Below are 26,473 nucleotides of genomic sequence, written 5' to 3' on the forward strand. Positions count from 1 at the left end.
GGATAAAATTCATTTCTTTTCTAACTAATAATTACTGCTTTCTAAAAGATTAAGAATGCTACTAGGAAGTTAGTAGCTCCCACTTATTCCCTGACATTTTATGTATCAATAAAGTCTCTTCAAATTTTTTGACACTAACTAAAGATCTTCATGGATTACATGTATATATCAGACATCTCAATATTCTTACACATATTATTTAATTTTTCCCCTATTTGTGAAATACCATGTGCACTTTCAGAAATCAAAAATAATGTACTTTCTTCAAGTTCCTTAAAAAAAAATCATGGATTACATATTCAGCCTCTTTGGAATGATGTGTGTCTGACCCCACAAAGTGTTGCTCTGAAACCCTGTCTTACTTGTTCTTGCAACAAAGGCTATATATTGTGAACTGTTAAATAATCCCCAATATTTATGACATGCTTGGTTAAACAGGAAATGGTCTACTTGTCTAAATAACACACAAGTCCACTTTAATAACACATCACCATGCCACTTTAGAAATTGCTTTGCATTTATGGGTTAGTAAAAGAGAGACTGAAATGTTTTCAAACCCTACTTGGCTTTATAATATTGTGACTGATGAAGGTAAGGAGACAAGGAATTGAAAAGGAATACTTATACCATTTAGATCAGTATGGCATATGGTTTAAGCAGCAAGTACTACTGATAAGAGATGACCATTCATTAACTAGATCATGAATAAAAATATCAATTTGTATGTATGATCCGAGATCCATGGGTTCTACTTTGATGGGCCAATTTGATAGTAATGGTCCCAAATGGTTTGAGTAGTGGAGCAGATGTAGTGACAAATTAGCTTGCAGTGGAAATTATACTCTCTATGGTGGTCAAAAAAAGAGAATTGGGGGGTATGAATATGAAGTTTAGTGAACTGGTGATTTCCTTTTGGGACTGTTTCATGTTCACTCCAAAATGTTTTCTGGAATTGTACAAATTCCTCTGGGAAGCTTTTCTTCTTCATATACATGTATGTTAGGGGAAGAGAGAAAAGTCTCACTTGTCAGCTCAATGAAGTGAAGCAACATGTACTACAAAATAAACGTCTGGTGCATCCAATTTTCACAGTTGTTTTGTGATATGTGCAAAATATACAGACCCCTCAAATAATACCCGATGCATTTACTTATTAATTCTCACAAACATTCACCTTGCAACTAAGTCATATCAGTGATTTATTTGACAACCACTTTGTATAGTCTCTATGTTGCTTAATATTTATATTTTTATTTCTAACAATATTCTTGCTGCTATAGCCAGAGTTTCTAAACTCCAGATATACCATAAACAATTTACATTAAATGTGTAAAAATGTTCCTGAGTAGACAGATCATCTCACTTCCTTCTGAACTGAATTTCCTCTGCTATGAAGATTTTATCAACTCAATTTCATGTGATCAGAGTAAAGGGAATTCATACACACACACACAAACACACACACACACCCCTGCACATATGCACACAAAACAAATCCCTTGGTAATTTCAAGTAATACTTTGCATGATTCCTTTCACCTCAGAGCTAACTGAGATCTTTATAATTGTTATTCCTAAATAACAAAACCCATTTTTTTCTATTTAAATTTTCTCATCACTGCCAGTGGAGGTTTTAATGGGCAAAGAAATGGTCAACATGCAAGTGAAAGAGACAAATAGCATGTTTAATTCATATAGTAGAAAAAAGGTTCTTGACTAATCAAGAGTTTACTGAAACAAAATATCCAGAATGGCTTCGTTTGCTACTAGAGTTCACAAACAGTTATAGTCTCTGGAACAAAATTATTCAGAAGATTGTCTTCCAGTCACATCACATTAATGTGCTGCTTTAATTAGTTCCCTTGTAGAATATAAAGATAATTTTATGAGTTCATTACCTCATAATAATTCATCGGATCTGTTTAATAGCAGAAATCTGATTACTGATTAACCTAAGGAAGATAAATAAATAGAAATAAAAAGTGTTTTAAATGCTCCACTTAGTCTTAAATGTATTGTTACTTAAGTTTTCTTAATTCAACGCTCCAGCATGATTTATGCTTTGGAGATAAATAATTTTCAGGGAATCCATTAAAGACAAAGAGCAAACCCTATTAGAGTATGTAAACAATGCAGGTGTTTAGACTGGGTGAGCACAAGGGAATACACGTAGGATGCCCTGGCAAACGAGGATACCCATGAGAAAGAACACTACCTCCCCTTCCTCCTTTCTGACAGATGGACTTCCTTGGTATTTATGGTATTAAGAAATGACATTTACAACCCTTGTGCTAGCTAAGTTTCTGGAAAAGGATCATACCAGCTCCCTCACCATCTCACCCCCGATGGGCTCTGATTTGTCCTTTTATCTCAGTTCTCAGGTGGAAGAGAAGAGAGAAATGAGAGTGAGTTGTCCAGAAGGCTGACAGAAGTAAAATAAATATTAAATTGTTTCTAAAGACGTTATTAATTTTGGTCCTTATTCCAACTGCTTAAAACCTGAAATTGTGTAAAGGGGGAGATTAATGTGGGAGAAAATTATTTCCAGGAAAATAGCGAGGCTGCTTCTAAAGTAGCAGCTTATTACCATGTGAAATGTGTCTGTTGGATGAGTCTCTTCCTAACACAGTCATCTGTAAGATTGTAATGATACAGAAGACTTCTCCATTACCTTTAACTCCATTTGCCTCAACACGTACACACGCACACTCACACTCACATGCCCCCCCCCGCCCCCGCCCCCGCTCCGGATCCACAGCTCACAACCTAGCAGTCTACAGAGCACTGTGCTAATAACAACTAATGAAAAGTACATACTAAATAGTTGCTATTACCATAAGGCCTCTATTACATCATTATCTGAGTCAGTGGGCTATAAGTGACATATTCTTTGCCTTTATCTGAAGTTGCAGTCAAATTCTCTCAGTTAGATGTGTAACTTCCATGATTATATTTAGAACTACACTTAAAATTCTGCCTGAAACACTTATATATTTGCAAGGCAATCATTCTTAGACATTCCTAATACGAATTATTTCCAGCACATCCAGTTAGTTAATTTTTACTTTCATGCCGGTGTACACATGCATCTACTTAAATCGTGGTTCGTAGATAAGGTAACAAACAATAAGTCCATGCAAACACAATCCCGAAACATAAGTTGGTCATTATGATTGCATTACTCCTGTTAAGAGTTTGTTTTCTGTTGTTCACGAGACTACAAGTGCAACCAAAACAAACAGACAAAAACTACAGATAATTTTGAAACCCAATTACTTGCAGGTAGCCTTATTTCTTTAGAAAGCAATTAGGTCAGTTATTAAATCTCTAAGATACTATTACATGATCTGCCTACACAAGTGAGCCGTATCCCAGTTTCAGGCTGAGAAGCATTGTTTTATATTAAAACTAGACAACAAGAAAGCATGCAGCGCTTAAGGTTACATTTCTTTTCCCCCAAGAGTTGACTTTTGCAATATGACCTCCCGGCTGAAGAATGACGTCTGGAAAATGAGGACCAGAAGTTGTAGAGGTTGTTAGCGGGAAGCAGCAATGAGGAGATAATTTTACACAGGTGGTTGATGACTGATGGAGAGGGAGGCGTTTTAGGAGGCATGAACAGTTAGTATTCGGGAAAGAAAACACTCTACCTGTGTAGCCCAGCGAATTGTCATCGTTATCAGAGGTGGGGATTGGCGTCCCGTTGTCGTTCCCCCTCTCTAGGTCTTCAGGGTCTGTCGGAAACAACACCAGAGCTGCTGATGGGGTCACAGGAGTAAAGGTAGTTGCCATTTCGATCACAGCATGTCCGGACACAAGTAAATCCACATGTGACAGAAAAACACACAAGGACAACACACAGCACACTTCCTCCTTGCCCCTCCTGCAGCACAGTAAGCTGCACGGAGGGCTCAGCATTCTGGCTGACAGTTTCTACTGCTTCTCCTGAATTTCCCTAATTCTCGGCTCTGCCTGCACCTTTGCTGCACTTGAAGCTGGTGGAGGGCTCTGACTGCCCTCTGCGAGGCCGCCAGCACGGACTGAGGGAGCATATGGAGGAGGGAGAGGGCAGGGTGGCTGAATGCTAGCATTGCTAATTTTCCACCTTATTGTTAATCAAAGCTATTGACTGTGATCACTCCCCATCATCGCTTCCTCTCCTGCCAATTACAGACTCAGGGGACTGTACCTCATATGGGTGGGGGGGGGAGTGGGGAAAAATAGGGTCTTGTCAAATAACGGGGTGGATGATAAAAATGTCATACTTCTCCTGAGCAACAGTAAAGAAAGCAGCGTGCAGCCTCACACCCTTTGGAAGGCAACAATTCGTCATCTTAAGGGACGGAGTTAAATTTGCTGCAATGAAGGTGTGAGGAAAACAACATTTCACTTCGGACACTTCGGGTTGGAGATTTTAAAACCTCCCCACTGGCTCGAGAGTCTATGGGACAACCGTCCAGAGAAGTATTTTCCTTCCCTTATCCTTGTTTGTCTAGAATAAAAGGAAGGCTTTTTACGCTTTTCACACTGCGTGTGACTTTTCCCAGGTAGAATTTTAGAACGGAGGCTAAGCACTCAAGTTCTAACATCCAGAAGTTGAGTTGCAGCCTAAATTATGCGCACAAGCCCAGCGACACCACGACCAGTTTCCCGAGTGCTGCGTCACTGTAGGTCAAATCTCTGCGTGTTCGAGAAGCAGGAGCAGAGCATCTAGCTTCGCAGCTGATAAGCAGGCACAGACACAATAAAAGCCAAGTGTGTACCTCCTAAACCGAATACCGTAGAGTCATAGGTCATGCACGCGGAGGTGTTCTGCAGGCTTTTTATCACCTCGAACAGCATCTGCAGAGAATTTCTCGGTCTGCGCTGGGAGGGAGCCCAGCTGTGCACTTGAGGAAAAAAAGTGTGTCACTTATGAACGAGGCAGCAAGTACACGCAGGTAATGTCCCTCTAGAAACATCACGGAGGTCATTAATTCTGTGCCCCAGCTAGTTTTTTTTAGCTAGGTTGACACATTTGGTCGTACACATAGCTCTCCGGGGATGATTTAGAAGTTTTTAAAAGCGGATGCAAAATCTAATGTGAGCCACTTTTTGTTTTTTTTGCATGTAGCCTCTTTACCTAACTCTCTCTCCCTGCCTCTCCTCTCCAGCTCCTGTGTCATATAATTAACCTGATGTGGCTCACATGAAGAAAAAAAAAAAAAAAGGTGCGGATCTGCACAGACTAAAAGGAAATGCTCATTATTTGCTGTATTCATCCTTACTTTTCCAGTGATGGCTGTTGTCAGATTTATCCGTAAAATCAAGTCTGGAAGTGGTAGAGCAGGAAAAGGGTCCACTTGTGACACACACCCCTGCCCCCCACTCCCTCCAAGCCTGTTAACTTATTTGTATGCATTAATTGTTTAAGGCAGTTTTAAGTCACATCAGTAAGAGCCAAGGGGAAACGGGCGTTTTTTTGTGTGTATTTTTCCCCAGTGTTAGCACAATGTTCTGCCGCAAACTGTGTAACCTTGCTCAAGCTAACTAACCAAATAAAAGAGGCTGATACAGGAAGATAAATAGAAGGTTCTGTTTTTTGAGGCTTTTAAAAAGGCTATTAAGGAGACCTCCCCTTCTTACCCACAATATTGTGTTAAAAGATATGAAGCGTTTAGAGTCACCTTAATTTTTCAGAGTCATTACTTTTAGTTACCAATGCAGCTTTTCAGAGGAAATACTACCTTTAATTTATGAGGGACTGTGTTATTTAATGCAGATGCATACATTGGCAATCACTCTGCTAAAAATAAAATAAAAATCTCTCCACATCCACAGCGTGAACTCAGTTTGACAACACACTATCCTAGGACATTTGCATTCTTTGTTATTGGATGTTCCCTGAAAAGGAGGATACTACAAAAACAACAGCAACGAGGAAAGAAAGTTCAATATCATTTCAAACTAGATACTTAGATCTGTCTCAAGGAGAATTTCTCACCCATGTCTAACTTCTCCTGACTGTTTTTTAAAATTCACTTTCCTGTCCCCACCCATCACCCTCCTGACCCCTTCTTAGGCTCAAGAAAGAATAGACTTTGCAGTAATCAATGGATCCTATCCTATCTACAAAGCACATTCCGTCTACCCAGCACTGCTTTTAATTAACAATATGCTAGACCTTAGGAACAAAAGATGCCATCTTGGCTAACTGCACTCATTTTTTTTCTTCTCCCTTCAAGTCAAAAGATAACTATAACAGGAAATAACCCCTTGACTCACTGCGCATGAGATTTAGGACTGATTTAGAGAGGGTCCTAAGATATTTATTTAAACTTTTTGTTAAGGAGTATTGATTATGTGAGCCATGGAATAGAACACAATGAGACAAGAGATTACATAGTGCTTGCAGTGTTTGAAGGAGGGAGGGCTTCTTGTACCCCAGGATTGAATTTAGGGCCATCCAGACTTGAATTGATGTAGGTGTGGCTGCGACTGATGAAAGCTGCCATCACATCTGGAGAGGAACTGTCACTAAAGGGTGGGGGAGGGGCAGTTTCTACGTGCCTGACATCCCCATCAGACTGAATTCCCCAGGGTCAGGTAATCTGCTTCCCATTGGTACACCCATCCCCTTGCACTGGACCTGCAACGTTCTACAGACTTACCCAGTTTTTTTCCCCTTTAAGATAATAAATGAATTAATAAACACCTGGCAACCAAGAATGCAGATCTCACTTAAGTTACTGGCTCTCAATCCGAAACAACTTGAAAATACAAAAAAACTCCTTATAAATTAACTTCAATTAACTTTACAGGATCTGTAAAGGCATAGAAAGCATTTTTTTTTCCAATATAAAAGGAAGTCTTAAATCATAACATCATAGACATTCAGGGTTGGAAACATGTCAGATGGACCTTCACTACAACCTTCTATCAGATAGACAAATTCTTCTGAATTTAGGGGTCATTTGGCCTTCAGAGCTGTTTAAGGCAACCAATTCCAATTTGACAATTAAGACCTTTATTTTACGTTAGATTTTAAAAAAAATGCTGTTTTCTAGATTCTAATTCCAATTCTAATGTGCGGGGCCCAAAAGAACTGAAACCTTATCTATGAAAGCCTGTTTCCCTCCCACGCTTCCTTACATACCTGTGTTTCACAGGGCTCTAGTCTTTGTCTTTTCTTTGCTCCCCAGGCTCTCTGTAGAGATCTTCGTTGTGGCTTATGACTAAAACTCCCTTTTTTTTTTTTTTTTTGATAAAATGATACAACTTCCACATTTCTTAATTGGATGTTCTACCAGTGACCAAACCTTGTGTCCACTGCTTATTTGACTTCATGAGGGTTCCAAGAAATCTCATACCTTCTCTCGCGAAACACTGAATGCATCCTCTTTTCTTTCAACGTTCTCCTTTCTTATATTCCCTATCTATATTAAGGAAGTCATCACTGTACTATATTTTTAATATTTTACAATTCAGCGAGACGTTAGTATTTGGGGTTAAAACTGAACTCTTGCCCACAGACTTCTTGTTACAGATGTTGCTACCTGATTTATTTTAATTTTTGTTATTATTTATCTTTTTTTGGAGTAGGTTGTATGCCAAAGTTAAATCTGTAATATGTAAATGTTATATTATATATTTATAAAATTATGCATAACCATGTAATAATATATATTTTATTTATAGAAGACATATTATGTGTGAGGCAGCCATCTTGCAGCAGTCTTTTGTGGATTTAATAAAAGTGACAACAATAACAAAAAGGAATAAAGATCTATAGCTTCTAAGAAAAGATCAATAACTTTCTTTACAATGGAGATTATGTCTTTTAGGAAACTTTATCCTTAAATATAACATTTATTAAAGGTGATAAATTTTTATTTAATGGTAAATTAAGTGTGAATTTGAAATTTGTTAATCTGTATAACTCTACTTTGATTGAGATGTCTCCAACACCTATATCAAATTATAATGGAAACTCTGAATTAGAAAAATCATTGCATTGCAACCTCTGATAAAATATTCATTCAGACAATCATCATCGATGGGTACTAAACCTATCAGGTGAAAAATGGTAGGGGACAACACACTTCACGGGGTCAAAGTATCACCCCAGAGATTATCTGCTAACTGCAAAGGGGAAAGTATACTTTTATAATGGGTAGATCTAGCAGTTCCCACTTGAACTTAGTAATCAAGCTTAGTATCCACCAACGGTGGGGAAAGAAGAGTGTGAGGCCAATCATGTGATACAATATACAGCATCATCTATAAAGCATCCATGCTAAAAACGTTTGCTCTGATTTCTGTCAAGACTTAAGACCCAACTTAAAATCTACCGAAAAAGAAAATATACATTCCTTAGCATACCCATGTATAATAATTGATGGGTGAATTATCTTTCACTTACTTTCAAATGGTTCAGAAAAAGTATATTGAGAAGATTAAAGCAAATATGGCATAATATTAACAATTGCTCATTCTATTACGAAAAACATTCCAAGAAGTTTAGAGGATGGTAGATGAAGATTGAGTGGTCTAAAGCTTTCTCTACAATGTGCAGCAGAAAGTCATGTGCTGATGCTTCACTTTCATTGGTGACCTCATTGCAATGACATCAATACTCATATTTGTACTACCTTTCAACCCCCCATTTCTCTAAATCGTTCACCATGCTATGATAGCCAGTGTTATAGTGCAGAAACGTAGAGGCCTAAGAGAAGACCCTATTATTTAAATCCAATTTCACTCATTTATCTTTAATTTTTAAGTTGAGTTTTAAATTCACAGTCAAAACACTGGAGTTTTCATCTGCTTCTTTTCTTTCCATATCTTCAGCAATGTAAAGATACATCAAAAATAATAGCTTCTTCCTTCTGCCCTACTGTAATGTGTCAAGTTGGTTTCCTTATAGATTTGCATTATCACTGTGCAGGGTTTTGGCATTAATTGACATTTTGAAGATGACCATTAATAAAAGATTAGGGAAAAGCAAATGAATATAAACTACTATCAATATGAGAATTGTGTTCTACAAATTGGATCAATTCTCATTGATTCTTTCCTACTAATCAAGAGGAATGCAGGCAATGGGTACTTTAAATGGAGTACTGAGAACATTTAATTAGAAACCCAGGCAATGAATTACAGAATTAAGTACAAAAACTATGTTTGTGAAGTTTTATATCTGTCACAATTTTTCAAGATCAAACTAAAGTTAAATTCAAACTTCTGTTTTAATCATATGTGGTCAACATAATTGTGGAAGCTACAATATTATTTGCCCCATTTTTCTGAACTGGGAATAAGGGAAGAAATAAGAATTATGTTACAGAGATGGAGGGAAAAAAAATCAGTATGTGTTTTAGGTAGTACCTATTTAAAATAATTCAGAGAATTAAGAATTCACTTGGAATTCTTAAATAAGAATGAGGACTGAATGACTTTTTCAGTAATCTATATGGTATAGAACATTAAATTTAATATGCATCAAGTTCTAAAACTGTGCTACAAAATGTTGAGTGAAATCTATTCTTTTAAGCAGCAATATGGTAACATAGAAAACAGTGTATTACAACTATTTCCAATTTTGCTATTACAAGGAAAATCAAGGTTGCTTTCTTATTTTTCTTTCAAAAAATAAAAGAGCCATGATTATAATGATCTATGTGAATAATGACTGTAAAAAAATTGTTTCTAGATAAAATAAACCAAAATGTTAAAATTGACATATATATGTATTCAAATAAATTTTTTGTGAGTGGATGATTATTCCTAAATTTGAAGACTTTATCATCCAACACTGTTCAAAAACAAAACAAAACAGAACAAAACAACAAATTCAGAGTGGTTTGGTATTTGAGTAAATGAAAAATAGTCTTCATGAGAGAGTAGATAATTATAACTCATGACCTGAGATGCCAGGATTGTATTAAATGAAAAAGTAGATTTCATACAATGATCTCAAAATATATGTTAGTGCTTTTCCTTATTTTCTAGTTTAGGTGATCGGGTAACTGAATAAATCTTGTGTGAATAATGAGAAGTAAAAACTGTACTGATTATAGTCACAACTAATATTTACAACATACTTTAGTTTTTTAAAAGCATATAACTTATGTTATTTTTTAGGTATATCTATTTTCTCATGCAATTCTCCCCCCCCCTCCAGATTTTATTTATTTGACAGAGAAAGTGAGACCACGAAAGAGGGCATCCGAGCTGGGGGAGTGGGAGAGGGAGAAGCAGGCTTCCCACTGAATAGGGAGCCCCATGCGGGGCTCGATCCCAGGACCCTGGGATCATGACCTGAGCCGAGGGCAAACCCTCAACCGACTGAGCCACCCAGGCACTCCATGAATTCAGATGTTTTTGACAATTACTTTTTAAAAAATTATTCTTCAACAGCAAAGATTTTCCTTCTGGTATAAGTTTAAGGGAACTAGACCAGGGGCATGTCTTACTTATCTTCATATGCCTGCCCCTTGCACAGTGCTAAGCACAGAGTAGCTAACCAATATATATTTGTTAAATGACTGAGTGAAACACGGAGGCATAGTTTTACTGGAGTCAAGAGTTTAGGAAGGAGGTAATTTTTCTCAAACAATGAATATCAATTATTTTCTTATTTAGGGCTTTGTTATATACTTATGTATCTAAAATGATAATCATTGGTCATTAGATATTTTGTCTACGTATCTACCTATAAGTCTAATTGAAAACTACATTTTGGCAAGTCACTATTGCTGATAGAATAATACATTTCTCCCTCCAGGCTTCCCTATATAAATATATACTCTAGGAAAGAAAATCTTGTTTAACTTAAATAAAATGAAGGATTTAGTAGTGAAAATTTTCTTTCTTATTAAAAAAAGATGATTTACAAATATTCCCCCATAGTAAACTGGTTACAAAGGAAAGTGTAATAAATAGTGATAATTTTTAAAACCAAAATAAATCACAATATAAATAAACAGGAAAGGCATTTAAATATTGCCAGGTTGGTGAACTGTATTTTGGTTCTATGGACTCTCTGAGTTGAGAATTTCAGATATAGATATAAATTCAGGTATATCTTGATGAATGAATGAAATACATTTTTTCTGAGAGGCTTGATACTGAAGTGATGTAACACAGATTGGGAATCAATATCTGGCAATACCACATTCTATGGCTGAATTTGCCAAAAGTGTAATTCTGGAAAAAAAAAACAAAAAAGAAGAGCTATGTGAAAATTCTCATGTTCCATTTTGTTTGAGCTAATTTGGGTCACATCCAGTTATACAAATTGATAAAATCTGATTAAGTAATAGAGACCTAAACAATTACATTAAAAAACAAATAAATATTGGGACGCCTGGGTGGCGCAGTTGGTTGGACGACTGCCTTCGGCTCAGGGCGTGATCCTGGAGTCCCGGGATCGAGTCCCACATCGGGCTCCCAGCTCCATGGGGAGTCTGCTTCGCTCTCTGACCTTCTCCTCGCTCATGCTCTCTCTCACACTCTCTCTCTCAAATAAATAAAAAAAAAAAAAAATAAAAAACAAATAAATATATATATATATTTATTTATATATGACAAATTCTATTAACATAAAATATAGTACTGAATGTTAGGAAGGTAAATGCATTAGTGGGTAAGCCAGTAACTCAGAAGAATACAAATGTCAGAGAAGAAGCTTTTAACTCATTTAAATTCAACTTAATTTGACAAAACAAGACAAAATGCCTTCAGTATGGAAATCATTCTATTGATGGAGAAACGCTCATAATTTTAAAACCATTTGTTTCCAGATTTCTTCCAGTGGCAACACTGACAAAGTAGAGCTCTTAAAAATAATTGGGAAAATTATGCTTCATCATGGCAACATGTGTTTTAATTTGCCGCCGGAATGTTTGGTCTAAGAAAGTCATGAAAGTTTTCATGGGAATAGTGAGTGATGACCATTTCTTTATATAATCAGAAACTAAGCCAATTGTCTAGTTGAAGTTTGCATTTGTTCAAAATGCTCAGATCGAATCTTCAATAACATCTGATGTGACAGATACCTTGGTGGGATGGAATTTAATCTGCAGAGATTTGCTCCCTTGAACTTTATTTGTGAGAGTTAATTTCCGGTCCATTTTACTAGTATTTCTGGCTCTCTCCGTCTGTTGACATTTTTTGTTATTCTCTCCACCCACTTTGCCCTGGTATTCAACTGCTTTTCTTTTATTGTGCTTAGCATCTGCTACTGTTCCACTCCCTTCCAGTCAAAGCATACGGTAACTTCAACATAGGCTAATTAAATGGTGCTTGAAGTTAGTTAACAGGTGGTGCCCCCAGCTGCCCTCGTTGCAGGAACAGCTACAGCTCACATTTTAAAGGAAAGAAATGACACAATAGTGGTACCTGAATTAATAGAGTACTCCTTCCATACCACTAAACTGATGTTGGGGGATCAAAAAGAAACAGCATCATTCTTTTGTAGATGGAGAAATCTGGTTTGGGGTTTTAAGATCTCATTTGAGATTCTGAATCAAACCTCAGACCTCCTTATCCTTTAACCAGTGTTATTTCCCCATCATATATGAATTTGTTACCACTTCCTTCAGGTATGTTAATAAAGCACATTTCTGATCACTGCTGTGAGTTCACATGTTAAGTGATATTCAAGTAAGACCCATATGATTCCCTAAAATTCAAATTATCAAGTAATCTACTTAGCATTTTGGAATTACTGCAACTAAGTGTATATTATTACTTACTTACTTAGGTGTTCAATATAGTGTAATGTTTAAGGGCCACTAGCTAACTCTGTGAACTTGGACAAGTTATTTTACCTTTTTTTTGGGGGGGGAGTCTTCCTTTCTTCATCTAAAAAATGTGGAGTCATAGTATGTATTTCATGGGAATGTAATGAGGGTTAAATAAGCAAATATTTGTAAAGAACTTCCTGTGGTCCCAGACACCTAAGAAGTCAGTAAATGTTGGCTATTATTATAATGAATTCAAATTAGAAGTCCACTTTAAAATGATCAGTTAGCAATTCTTAATGAAAATTAAGTCCTATGAATTTGCTTCTTTAAATAAGACACATTCTGTTTCTGTTTTATATGCCAATTTGGAGTTTCTATAGGAGAAAAGGTGAAGAAAGTATCAGTTAAATTCAAGAGAAAAACTGATCTTGAAAGCTTCATTTCTGTCCAGCCATGTTGGAGTATGTCTTTCCACTGTATTTCTTCAGAACTCATTTGAGCAGAATTCCCCACCAAATCATTCAAGAAGTATTTCCATGCAGACAATTTTATCCTCATGGCAAGCTCCTTGAAGTGCACACTTTAGTTTTCCGAATTGTCTGCTTTGTGCTGACAAGGATGGATTTAGTCAATTTTATTTCTTGAGGAAAAAAACCAAAAAACCAAAAAACACCACTTCATGTTGAAATTACAGATTTCTTCCCTCTTGGGGTAAAGCCCACCCCCTTCCTTTCCCTTCACGCCCAGTGTTGTTTCAATCTCTGCCTTTCTTTTGCCATTTCCCGTGGAGGGGCAGAAACCCCTGGGTGCTTTGGGGAAAGTCTGAAGCATCTGCAAATTGGGCCCGAGTCACGTGGTCCCGCCAGTTCCTCCCACCCAGCCTTCCCCTAAGCGTCCCGCAAGTCGCCGCTGCCATCCATCTGCAGCCATCACGGCCATCGCCAAGGCAGCATTCACTGGACTGCTGAAGAGACAAATTTCCTCTATAGTCTCTTCATTGTCTGCTTTCTCTAACCACAGTCACGGTTTTGCGCTCTTCATTCTAATTGTGCTTTTGATGATTAGGGTCATTTTATGCCTTCAGCTTTCTCAAAGGTCACAGGGATTAGCTGTGTCCAATCGCGGACGGGAGCGAGTGTGCAGGCTCACCCCCCCATTCATCCACCTCCATTGATTTCCCCTCCTTGTGCGAGTGGCAACGGTGGGCACTCTTTTTTTTTTTTTTTAAACTCTTATTTGGTTTTTTCCTTGCACTCCTCCCCCACTTCTCAGAGGAAGGCTGTTTGCAGCTCTCCTGGTGCCACATGAGCTTTCACTGAAGCACATCCACGCAGAAAGCAGGGACGGTGCAGGCGTAAGGCGCTGCTGAACAAATCAGCTCACACTTGCTTCTTCCCCTATTGTTTCCGTTTATTTAGCTCAGGGCCATTCGACGTTTCCATTTCATAATGTCCCACTGCACTTTCAAACAGCATTCCCTTTCCTTGCTATTTGTCACTGAATGCCACCAATCACACACACACATTGCAAACATTCTATTGATAATTCTATATACTATAACATATATACTATGGGTTTTTTCCTCTGTTTTACTTTGCTGATTCTGACTTAACTTCTTTTTCATTTTTTTATTTTTTAATGCACCATCGTTAATACATTAAGGTATTTTGATTTGCATTTGTGTTTTTTTATGGGAAACCTGCCAGCTCTTATTCTTGCTACCACTTTTATTGTGAGATGGTTTGTTTCACTTGCTAGTGAAGAAAGAGACCTTCTTATTGTAAATTAATGTAAATTCTTGAAACCTAAGATGATAAAAGTAGCTCTTAAAGGAATGTGTGGATGTATACCCATGTGGGGGGAGGGAGGATCCTCAGGAGTAACCTCCAATTAACCCCAAATACTGTAAAAGACATTAGGTTATTATCATTATTCATATTCAAGTGATAGCGGGGAGAGTTTATTATGTAAAAATATTTTCTGGATATGAATGCTCTTGGATCATGACGAAGTCCATTCATTACTATGATCAACAGTTTAAAACACAGTAGGAGGCAGTCCTCAGCTCGCTCTTTCCATCTCCATAGAAGGCAAACGACTAGTCATTTTCTAGTTGGTGAGATTATCTGCTTGGCTCAGAAGAAAGATATAATGAATTATGATCTTGTTTATTAAGTAATATGACCTCATAAGTAGAGAAGCTTTCCAGAAATTATACCGCACATTCACATTCCAGATTTGAAGATACCGCATCAATGAACTTCCTCCTCCTGCGGTCCCTGTTTTATCATCCAGTTTGTAGTGCCTTGGTCTGTACATGTGGAAATATGCCCATTTGTAGATTCAGTGGTCTCCACAATGTTGCCTCGTTTAACCTTTTCAAGCTTAATTCTTAAAACCTTCCATTAAAAAAAAGGAGAGACAACCTAGTTGACGAGCGAATATTTGATTTTTGTGTCCAATAGGCAGCTCCTGTGTGGATACTTTTGGTCAACACATGTATGGGAAATGGATGGAAAGCTTAATATAGTAACCTACGCTCTTTCCATTGGGCTTTTGTGACCATTTTTTAATAGAGGCCAGAATTTTTAAAGAAACACATTTCCCTGCAAAATAGAAAAGGGAACTGAAGTGCATAGATAGGGAATAAAAATCTGCTGAGTTTTACATATTGCCAGAATTATGGTAACTATGCATAAATAACCTTAGGGAAATATTATAGAAATCGTAAGTAAATACTTTAACTCTTGCTGACGGAGAAGAGGAAAAATAACTAGAGGAAAATCTCTGTAATCTGTAATCTGCAATATTTGGCATTTGAAAATGTTTCTTAAGGCTTCAGCATAAACCTTAAAACCATAGCAGGAGAGTCACAAATAGCCCTAAGATCCACAATTCATATTTAACAAATGGATGGCCAGTTTTGCATTAGTAGCAAATTAACGTAAAGAAATCAAACATGTAAATGAAAATATGCACCTTTATTCTTAGATTTTTTCTATTTATTAATATTAATGTCAAAATTTTATTTTTGATCTGTATATTTCAGCACTTAAATATGATTATAAAAATTACCTGATAGCCTACCACCTGATAACCATCATTGCTAGTAAATTAATTCTTCTATTGGTTATAAAATTGCTTCCTTATAATTCTGTACATCCTAAGGTACAGAAATTTTTTCCTGGAGTGGGGGGAATCTCCTTAATTGTACGTAATTCTGGCAAAAACAAGTAGGTATAAGATGTCATGGTGAATGCCAAACATACAAAATGGAAAATATGCCAGAGTAATTATACAATATAGGCAATGTACCGATCATTCTAAAAACGATATTAGCATATTGTATTTCACAATTTGAGAATAAAGATACTGTCAAACTCTCCATTAATCTCATGTATAGTTAATTTATTATGCCATTAAGAGATATGTTATATATTCTTCTCATAAAAATATTGTATTCAGAAGGCTATTAAACTGTAACAAGTGCCATCCTGAATCCCACTGTAAAAGCTCAAAGCCCTACTGCTTTCATTGGTGAAGTTTGAGAAGCTTGGAGGCTCTAATTTTACCTTCAGTAAATATTTTTAAGTTAACCTTTTTATTTTGTGTGTTTACATGCAGTTTTAAGAAGTAATGTAGGAAGATCTATCTTTTAGCTAGTTTCTCCCAGTGATAACAGTTTGCTAAACTATAGTGCCATGTCACAAACAGGATATCGACATTGACACGGGCAAGATAAAAAAGCATCCCTATCACTGTAAGGGTCCCTCATGTAGACCTTTTCTAACCACGTCCACTTTCTTCTCCCCCACTCCTTCCTAAGCCTTTGGCAACCGCTGATCTGTTCTCCATATGTACAATTTTATCCTTGTAAGAATGTTCTATAGTGAAATCACACAATATATAACCTTCTTGGAATGACTTTTTCCAGTCAGCATAATTCTCTTAAAATTCATCCAAGTTGTCACATGTATCGAGAGTGCATCTCTTTTAAGTGCTATGTAGTATTCCGTTTATGGCTATATGGGTTTGTTTCTCCACTGATAAGGTGAGGTATATTTTGGTTATTTCCAGTTTTTGTCTATTATGAATTTTCAGTTTTGCCTATTATTTTTGCCTCACACATTTGTGTACAGGTTTTAGTGTAAACCTAAGTTCTCATCTCTCTGAAATGGAAGCTGGGGAGATGTACTGCTGGGGAGGATGGTAATTAACATTTAGTTTTTAAAGAAACTGACAAACTGTTTTTCATTATAGCTGCACATTTTAACCAACCGGTTTTAAAAGGCACGCACTGTATTCACAAGGAATAAATGTCTCTGTGGCATCAGGATTAAGTTAAAGTTAAACTCTGAGAGTTCGTTTCTTTCTTCCTTCTCCCATCCTGACTCTCTCCTTTCCCCTCCCTGCCCCTCCGTTACCTTTTACTTCCAATTCTTCTTCTCCTCTTTCCTGTCTAGTTTCTTCCCTCCTTTCCCTCCTTCTATCTTTCCTCCCTCCTTCCCTCCCTCCCTCCCTCTTTTCCTTCCTTCCTTCCTATGTATGCATGGAATTGTGATAGAAGGTTTGACTATTTGAACTAATCTGAGATCAAGAGATATGAGTAATGTTACAGCCTTGTAAGTCCTTTAAAATCATTAAAACTTAGTTTTATTAGTTTTGTACATTTTTTAACATTTAATAATAGCATCCTATTCTTCTATTAAAAGGAAAGATTTATATTTGACAGTAAAAACCAAAAAAATGCAGAATAATCTTTTTGGTCCCTTTTTTTCTATTGATAGTGACAAGTTATCAATCAATGGCCAAATAAAAGTCAATTAAACAAATAAAAAAATCACCAGGCAGAAATTTGTTATGTTGTCACTGTGAGGAACAGTCTATCTTCAAAGGGCAAAAAATAATACCTTATAGTTTATTATGCAGTTCTGAATAAAGCATGTTTGGGACTATGTACTCCAACCAAAAGATTTACATCCTAGGCTAATGTGTAACTATAGATACAGACCTGAACAAACCAGCTGATATAAAATAATGTTCTCAAAAAAGCTTGTTGCTTTCATACATCATAGATATTTTCACATCCTGTCAAAAAACTGGTGTTATTATATCAACTTACTAAAAAAAAAAAAAGACCAAGTTGGTTTGGTTTGTTATTATGAAACTATAATGGCTAGTTGCTGGTGTTTTAGAAAAAAGTCAATTGTTAAAAGTTATAGGTAAAGTCACATTGATGAGGACAACAGCAGCAATCTCAGGAAAATTCACCATAAAAGCAAATACAAGAGCAATAGGTAGTCTTCATAAATAAATAAAAATCATTTGTAGTCTCAAACTTTTACACTATGGAACCAATAAGAGTTGAATGAAGTTTTCTGATTGCAGAAATATATAGATATAAATGTTCATCATGTTAAAAAACTGTATTGTTTTAATATTTTTATAGGAAAAGGATAAAGAAAGTAAAATTACTTATACTAAATCTGGTCATTTGAAATGAGTATATCTACCATACCTGAAAAATCATGATATAAGATTTTATAACAAACCTTATGTTGATTAATAAATGGTTTGTCAAGTTACCACCATAAAGGATGATGTAAGAACAAAAAAACATGTTTCCCAACTGAGTTGATCAATTTCTGTGATACAGATTGAAAGAATATTGATGGGGGTCAAGCAGTGCATTGTCCTGAATTTAAACCACAACCTTTTATTTGATAAACTCTGACAGCTTAGGAGACATAAAGTTCAGGTCACACTGGCATTATTTCCCTAAGTTGGATAAAATGAAATAAAGCACAGTAAAATAAAAGGAAATAAAATAAAATGATCACCCTCATGATGTTCCTTCAATGAAAAGAACAATGACTGAGATAATGATATGTGGATAATTCTATTATAGGTGATGCAATTAGAGACCATTTAATTGGTAAGAAATCATATTTGGTGTATTGTGTTCAACTTCTTAATCCTTCAGGAATACTTCAAATGGACAAGTTCTTTTTAAACATTAAAAAAAGAAGAGGCTAGTTAAATAAATTGCCTCAGAAGTTTTCATGGGTTATTCCTATTTATAAAACAATAAATATTTATTATAGTAGAAACATTTTTGTTATTTACTTAAAAATAATAAACATTTATACCAGTAAAAAGTGATTTAAACGTACAAAAGCAATAATGTCCCATAGCTTAGAACTGTTCCCACCCATACTTAAGGCCCACATGTCATCAGTCATCTTTTAGGAGTGGTGGGTGAACGGATGTTTAAGGCATCAGGGTAGATCCCAGAGGAGTAAACATGGAGAAGAATAAACCATTGAAAACTTTAGGAAAAGGAAATGGTCCATAAAAATAGAGCCCATTAATACATGAACTATATTGATTTCTTGTCATTTTTGTGAACATAATTGAAGAATAAAATACATTTATTATTATACATTTGTAGAGCTAAATATAGAATGCCAGAAATAGGAACACAGTATACGTATGTGTGTGTGTATACACATACACACGTGTATGTATGGATGTCCTGGACCTGTATGAAGTATTCAGATATATTATCAGAAATTATGATACGATTACAATTATTATTTTTTGCATTGCTATTTTGGGCTTTACAGAAATAAATGTATGCTTTAGAGAATTACAACCGAAATTAGAAACATAGAAAAAAAATACGAAAATGAATGGGAGAAATAAAGAATATTAAAAGGGATAGATAAAAATGCCCAGTATCAAGTATCTGAAAAAGTTAACATAGATCTTAGTACATTCTGATTATTCAAGGGCGAAAAGGAATGAGGAACCCTTAACTTTAGGAAGAAGACAGATTGCTCTAGGCTAAAGGAAATGGTGAAAATAATTTTTCAATAATTGCTTTAGTTGTACATTACCATAGTGTAATGGATATTTCTAAAATGTAGGAAGGAATGTAGGAATTGATTTTGAAAAGAAAGGCAAATAAATGTTTATATATCCCCCCAAACAGCATAAAAGTATCCTTGATTCAAATTAAGAGATGCATAGTAGATTGGTTCTGATTTACTTTTCAAATAGCAAGTAAAGATAACACTGATGATTAGAGTTTAGGTTCTATTTTTCATCTTTAGAGGGGGCATCTCTATACCACCTGTCACATAGCGACTGAAATTGAATTTAGTCGATAGATAATAACTGGTCCAGCTATGACTGAAAAGCTGATTTTCTCCATCTTAAACTATGCCTGCCTGAGAGATACACTTTGCCAATCACAAAATTCAGAATAGACTTCTTGTTAGGCAAAAAACCCAAGATGTGTTGCTCACAAAACTGGCTATCTGTTTATGAAAAAAGAAACATCCGTTGAGCAGGTAAGTTTCCTTTTCAGTTAATGAATTATTTTTAAGAGATCAAAGAGGCTGAAGATATCCAAGAGTACATTTAGGTGATCTTCGGGAGGCAGCTATATTCCATACACAGCTGTTGTCTCGGGCTGAAATTAGTTGCTTAGAATTTGCGTTAAGTAATCCCATACTTCAAATGACTTTAGGAAATTGGGTGTTAGGGAGACCAGCCAGCACCATTCAATTAAGTGGTCCTTGAACAGAAAAGTGTTTTTCCTTTAAATGGAGTGAAAAAAGAGTTTGATCACATTGAAGCTAATCTATCATTTATCATACCCAGTGGGTGAGATAGTTAATGACTCTATTGATTCTTCTTGGTGCTTAGTTTTATATACAACATTTAAGCCATGTGAAACTTAATATGAGATTTTTTTTCTACTTGTTATTGTTGCCTTTCAATTATATTTATTTATCTCTGTAGGCACTGAATTTAAAAGGGAGTTTCAAAAGGTTTTCAGGTAGTACCATTTTTTTAAACTCTATTTTCATTTTCAGATTAAAAAAAAATTAGCTATTTTTCCTATGCCGATGGTTACCTTCAGAGGTCCCTTTACTTTTATTTTTTTACTTTTTAATTTTTTTAAAGATTTTATTTATTCGACAGAGAGAGAGAGAGAGAGATCACAAGTAGGCAGAGAGGCAGACAAAGAGGACGGGGCGGGGGGCGGGGGGAAGCAGGCTCCCTGCAGTGCAGAGAGTCTGATGGGGGCTCGATCCTAGAACCCTGGGATCATGACCGGAGCCGAAGGCAGAGGCTTTAACCCACTGAGCCACACAGGCGCCCCTCTCTTTACTTTTATTAAGAAGAAAAAAAATACTGAAAATTTGTCAACGATATTGACTATAGAATTTGAGAAATAGCTTTTTTTTTTTCTTATTTCTCTTTCTCTTTCTTCACCTGCCTCTTTCCTATCCTCACTGTTCTTGATGTAGGTCATTGTAATTATCCTCTGATTCTGACCTCTTCTTTGAGGGTCACATTTCTGGAAAGCTATCCGTCTTTACAAAAAAGAGAGAAAGACAAAAAAATAAGTAAAAGAGGAAGCTTCAGCAGCAGCAGCACAAAAGACATGCAGAAGCCGAGATATGTTCAGATGGCAACGCAAAGGGGGAAGGGCAGCCACAGTTACAACAAATGGCTACTTAGAAATGAAAAGAAAACAAAAATACCAGCAAGTCTGGGTGCAAGTTGAGGTCTAAAACAGCATGCCAACAAAACAGACCCAAATGACTCCGGTGTTATCTGAGAAATAGACAAGGCTGGTTTCTGAATTGAGCTCCCCGGGACAGTTTAGCCAATATATAGGTTCCCTACGTGCGAGTATTCGTGCGGAAGTCTAATGGGTTAGCAAACATAAAGTAAGTTAGTTAAACCCTGAAGCTCTCGGAAATCACCACCGAATGAAATAAGAACCCACATGATACCAGAAAAATCAGTTTTTAACACTGATACCCATTCCTCCAAGGTACTCACTGAAATACCAATTCTTAAAATACATTGCCTAGAGAGAATGTTTGATTAAAAGATCTGGATAATGTTGATATCACCAATAGCTAAAGTTTAGACAAGTCGTGAGCATAATTTTAGAAAGAAAGTGCTCAGAAGAGCAAAATCCAAGATGTGCTTCAACAGTTGTGTGTTGGAGTCTCATCATTTGGCTCCCCTGGGTCAGTCATTCACATCTGTTCCCAGCTCCGTATTCATGCTGGTACCTTGGAATCATCCATGGTGGGGGTACTTACACCGTGGAAACCAGCACACACCCTAAGTCAATGTCTTTCCACCCAGGAGCCACTTGCTAACCATCTACCAGCATACCACTGCCTTTGGATAATTATGTCATATTTTCTACAAACTCTAAACTTAAATTAATCATTGAGAATCCAAACCAACTAGTTGCCAGCTTCCCTAATTCCCCAACATCCCACTAGGAAATATGTACAAAATACATTTTATCATTCATTACATTCATGATAGCCTTCTTTGCTGTTATTTTGTGGTTTTAACTGAGCATTTATATGATTTCATGTTCTCTCCTTTCATTCTAAATCAGCTACACTTCTTTTATTGTTTTATTTTTACTTTTTCTAAGTGGTTGCTCTAGAGTTGCAATTACATTTACAACTAATCCAAATCTGTTTTTGAAATAATACTAAACTGTCTCACAGATAGTACATTATAATAGCAACATATTTCTTTTCAAATTTATTTAATTTATTTATTTCAGATACAGAGAGAGAGAGAGTGTGTGTGTATATGCACAAGAAGGGGGAGGGGTAGAGAAGGGGGGGAGAAGCAGACTCCCCACTGAGCAGGGAGTCAGGGCTCAATCCCAGGACCCTGGGATCATAATCTGAGCCAAAGGCAGCTCCTTAACTAACTGAGCTACCCAGGCGTCCCTAATAGCAATATATTTTTAATTCCCCCTTCCTATCACTTATATCATTGCTGGCATTCACTTCACTTATACATAAGAATACATAAGCAAATACATATATATATATATATATATATATATGCACTTATATATGAGAGTACATAATCTGATATTATTTAAATGTTATTTTTTAAATTTTTATTTTTTAAATTATTTTTATTTTTAATTATTTTTATTAACATATACTGTATTATTTGCCCCAGGGGTACAGGGCTGTGAATCATCAGTCTTACACAATTCATAGCAATCACCATAGCACATGCCCTCCCCAATGTCCATAACCCAACCACCCTCTCCCTACTCAAACCCACCCTCAGTTTGTTTTGTGAGATTAAGAGTCACTTATGGTTTGTCTCCCTCCTAATCCCATCTTGTTTCATTTTTTCCTTCCCTAACCCCTACAACCCTACGCCCTGCCTCTCAAATTCCTAAAGGTTTTATTTTTAAGTCATCTCTATACCCAACATGGGGGCTGAACTCACAATCCCAAGATCAAAAGTCACATGCCCTACCCACCGAGCCAGACTGGTGCCCCTTACTGAGATTATTATTATTTTTTAAATAAATTGTTATCTGTTAGGGGCGCCTGGGTGGCTCAGTGGGTTAAGCCTCTGCCTTTGGCTCAGGTCATGATCTCAGGGTCCTGGGATCAAGCCCTGAATTGGGCTCTTTGCTCAGCAGGGAGCCTGCTTCCCCTCTCTCTCTGCATGCCTCTCTGCCTACTTGTGATCTCTGTCTGTCAAATAAGTAAATAAAATTTAAAAAAAAAAATTTTATCTGTTAGATCTGTTATATCAATTAAGATTAAGATTAAGAAAAATAAAGCTTTTATTTGCTTTTATTTAGTCCTTCTCCAGTCCTCTTTCTTTACATAGATCAGAGAGTCTGACTTACATAATTTTCCTTCTCTCTGAAGAACTTCCTTTAACATTTCTTGCAAGGCAGATCTACTGGCAACAGATTTTCTCAATTTTTGTTTGTCTAAAAAAATATCTTTATTTCTCCTTCTCTTTGGAAGGATAATTTTTAAGGTACAGAATTCTAGGTTTTTGTGTTTGTTTTTTTTTTTCCTCTCAACATGTTAAGTATTTCATTCCAACATCTTCTTGCCTGCATGATTTCTGAGAGAAATCAGATAAAATCTTTATCTTTACTTCTTTATAGGAAAGTTACCCTACCTTTGACTTCTTTCAAGATTTTTTTATCTTTGATTATCTGTAGTTTAAATATAATATGGCTATAGTTTTATGTTTGTTTGGTTTTGGTTTTGCATTTATTCTACTTGGTGTTTTCTGAGCTTCCTTGATCTGTGATTTAATATATGACATTAATTTGGGAAGTTCTTAGTCATTATTGCTTCAAATTTTGTTTGTTTCTTTCTTTCTCTGATATTTCCATTACGCATGTTGCACCTTTCATAACTGTCCCACAATTCTTGCATATTCTGTTCCTCCCCCCCACCCCCGGTCATTTTTCTCTTTGCTTTTCAGTTTGGGATGTTAATATTGTCATGTGTTCAAGCCTAGAGAGTCCTTCCTCAGCCATCATGCTCGGTCTATCCATGAGCCCATCAAAATCATTCTTTATTCTGTTATAATGTATTTTATCTCCAGCATTTCTTTTAATTATTTCTTAGATTTTCCACCTCTCCGTTTACATTACCCATCTGTTCTTGCAAGTCCTCTATTAGAGCTCTTAGCTTATTAATCACAGTTGTTTTAAATTTCCAGTCCGATAATTCCAGCATTCCTGTTATATCTGATTCTGGTTTTGATGCTTATCCAATCTCTTCAAATTATGTGCGTGTGTGTGTGTGTGTGTGTGTGTGTGTATACGGCCGTTTAGTATGTCTTATAATTTTTTGCCATAATCAGATATGATATAAGGAGTGAAAACAACTCAGGTAAATAGGCCTTTAGTAATGTGGTGGTAGCTGTAAGGGGGAGGGGAAGCATGTTCTAGTCCAGTGATTAGGTTTCAGTCTTTTGGTGAGCCTGTGCTCTAGGACTGAACTGCACCAATACTTCTCAGGGTTTTTCTCCCCCTTGGGTGGAACAGGAGCGCTGGAAGGGGCTGGAGTGGTGTATTTCCCTTCAACCATGCCAGTTAGGCTCTTACATAACTCCAGAAGGTTAGGCTCTCATAAAATAGCCTCCTCTGAAGGCAGTCTTCTTTAAGAAGAACAGAATGTTCCCACTTATTTCAAAATGGTTCCTTTCTCCTCACCCCTTGGAAGACTGAGGGGATTTTTCTCTCATCTTCTCTGTGGGAACCTGGCCAAGCTCCTGAGGTAAATCTTACGTCATAGGAGTTCCCCTATGATTGAGTCCCCATGGAGTTTTTAACTCTCAGACTGTGACTTCATTTCTCCAAGTGATTTTAGAAGAATTGCTGATTTTTTTGTTTGGCGTTTTACTTGTCAAGATGGAGTGATAATCTCTAAGCTCTACATGCTGGACCAAAAACTGGAAGTCAAACGTTTCCATCTACTTCTGCCCACCCCCACCAAAAGTGCTACACACAGAATATGAAGGAAAACTTCATCTATTCATGTGTTTTGAATTTTGTAGATTTTTCATGAAAGCTTATATACTGAGTTGTTTTCAACTACCTATAATAAATGTCAATACTAGTATTTCAAAGAAATACTATGGTAGCTGGGAATTATATATAGGAGTATTGTGATATTTAATACCCATAATCATGATTGTAAGTTATAAATTAAATATTTATCTTCAGTTACAAAGAATATTTTTAGAGCATTTAGATAATTCAAAGGCATAAGCTCTTAAATTAATACTTAACCATTAAAAAGCGTCTAAGGAAAAAATCATTCAAAGTAAAAAGTAAACTATAAACACTTGCATTAGATTTTTTAAAAAGAACTTCAGATTCACATATAAATATTTGCAATATGCACTTTGATGTCTAATTGGTCTCTTAAGGTTACCCTGTCTAAAAAGGAAAGTCTTTATTTCCAGTCCTATCACCAATATATATGCATGCCGATAGTTATCATTCTCTACCTAATTGTGATAGCCAAAAGCTTGAAGTCATTCCTTATTCCCCACCCTGCCCCCTCCCTTCCACATTTCCCACATCCATTCAGTCACCAAACATTGTTGGCTCAATGAACAAAATACACCTCTACTTCTCTACATGTCTATCGCTCCAACTTTCTCCAAGTACCCTGCATCTTGGATCTGGGTTACTACAGTAGGCCTCGAACCACTCTCTCTGATTCTTTGCTGGTCTTTCTCTGGAATCTGTTCCCTAGAAAGCAACCAGGGTGACTGGTTAACAATATAAACCAGACTTAAGTTTCCTACTTAGAACTATAAATGACTTTCCATTATATTCAGAACACAGTAAGCATCCTTTTACACAGCCTACATCATCCCTCATATCTTTATCTTAAACCACAATTTGTGCCTATCTTCCCTTTGTTCACACCGGACTTTCTCTTCAAACAAGAGGCCAAGTTCATTCTTGCCTCTGCACATAGCACTTTCCATGCTTTAAATTCGCTATTCCTTTCTCTGCTGAGCAGGTTCCAATGCATCTTGGGTATTACCTCACATGTTGCTATACCACAAAGTTCTTCCCTGACACCTTTCCCTACCCCTATCTAAGAATCATAGCCTTGGCTCCTTTACTCATATCTTTTTAAATTTTTTTTTAGCATTTTTAATAATCTGAACTTGCTTTTGCATATTTATTTGAATGTATGTTAATGTTGTCTCATTCCATCGGAACATAAGCTTCATGAGAGCATTGTTTGCATATCTCAGGTTTTCTTCTTTTTTTTCTTAAATTTCTGCCATCTAGAACAGATGGTCAATAAATGTGTTTAGTGATACACAATTTTATCATTTGTGAAATGGCTAAACAAATAGAGCGCACAAATTTTGAAATGTAAT

The 26,473-nt window shown here is 36.3% G+C and overlaps 1 protein-coding gene across 5 annotated transcripts in view; it reads right to left on the reverse strand.

Annotated features, from left to right (window-relative positions):
- Positions 1-26,473, reverse strand: part of ROBO1 (roundabout guidance receptor 1) — a 1,191,004-nt gene that overhangs the window by 522,981 nt on the left and 641,550 nt on the right. For 4 of the 5 annotated variants that reach the window (XM_044251142.1, XM_044251145.1, XM_044251149.1 and 1 more), the window contains exon 3: positions 3,650-3,754. In XM_044251142.1, the coding sequence (XP_044107077.1) occupies positions 3,650-3,754 (105 nt within the window). The remainder of the gene's footprint in view (positions 1-3,649; positions 3,755-26,473) is intronic. The other variant, XM_044251144.1, reaches the window with a different exon arrangement.

The sequence above is a fragment of the Neovison vison genome, chromosome 6 (genome assembly GCF_020171115.1).
Source record: "Neovison vison isolate M4711 chromosome 6, ASM_NN_V1, whole genome shotgun sequence".
NCBI classification, from domain to species: Eukaryota; Metazoa; Chordata; class Mammalia; order Carnivora; family Mustelidae; genus Neogale; species Neogale vison.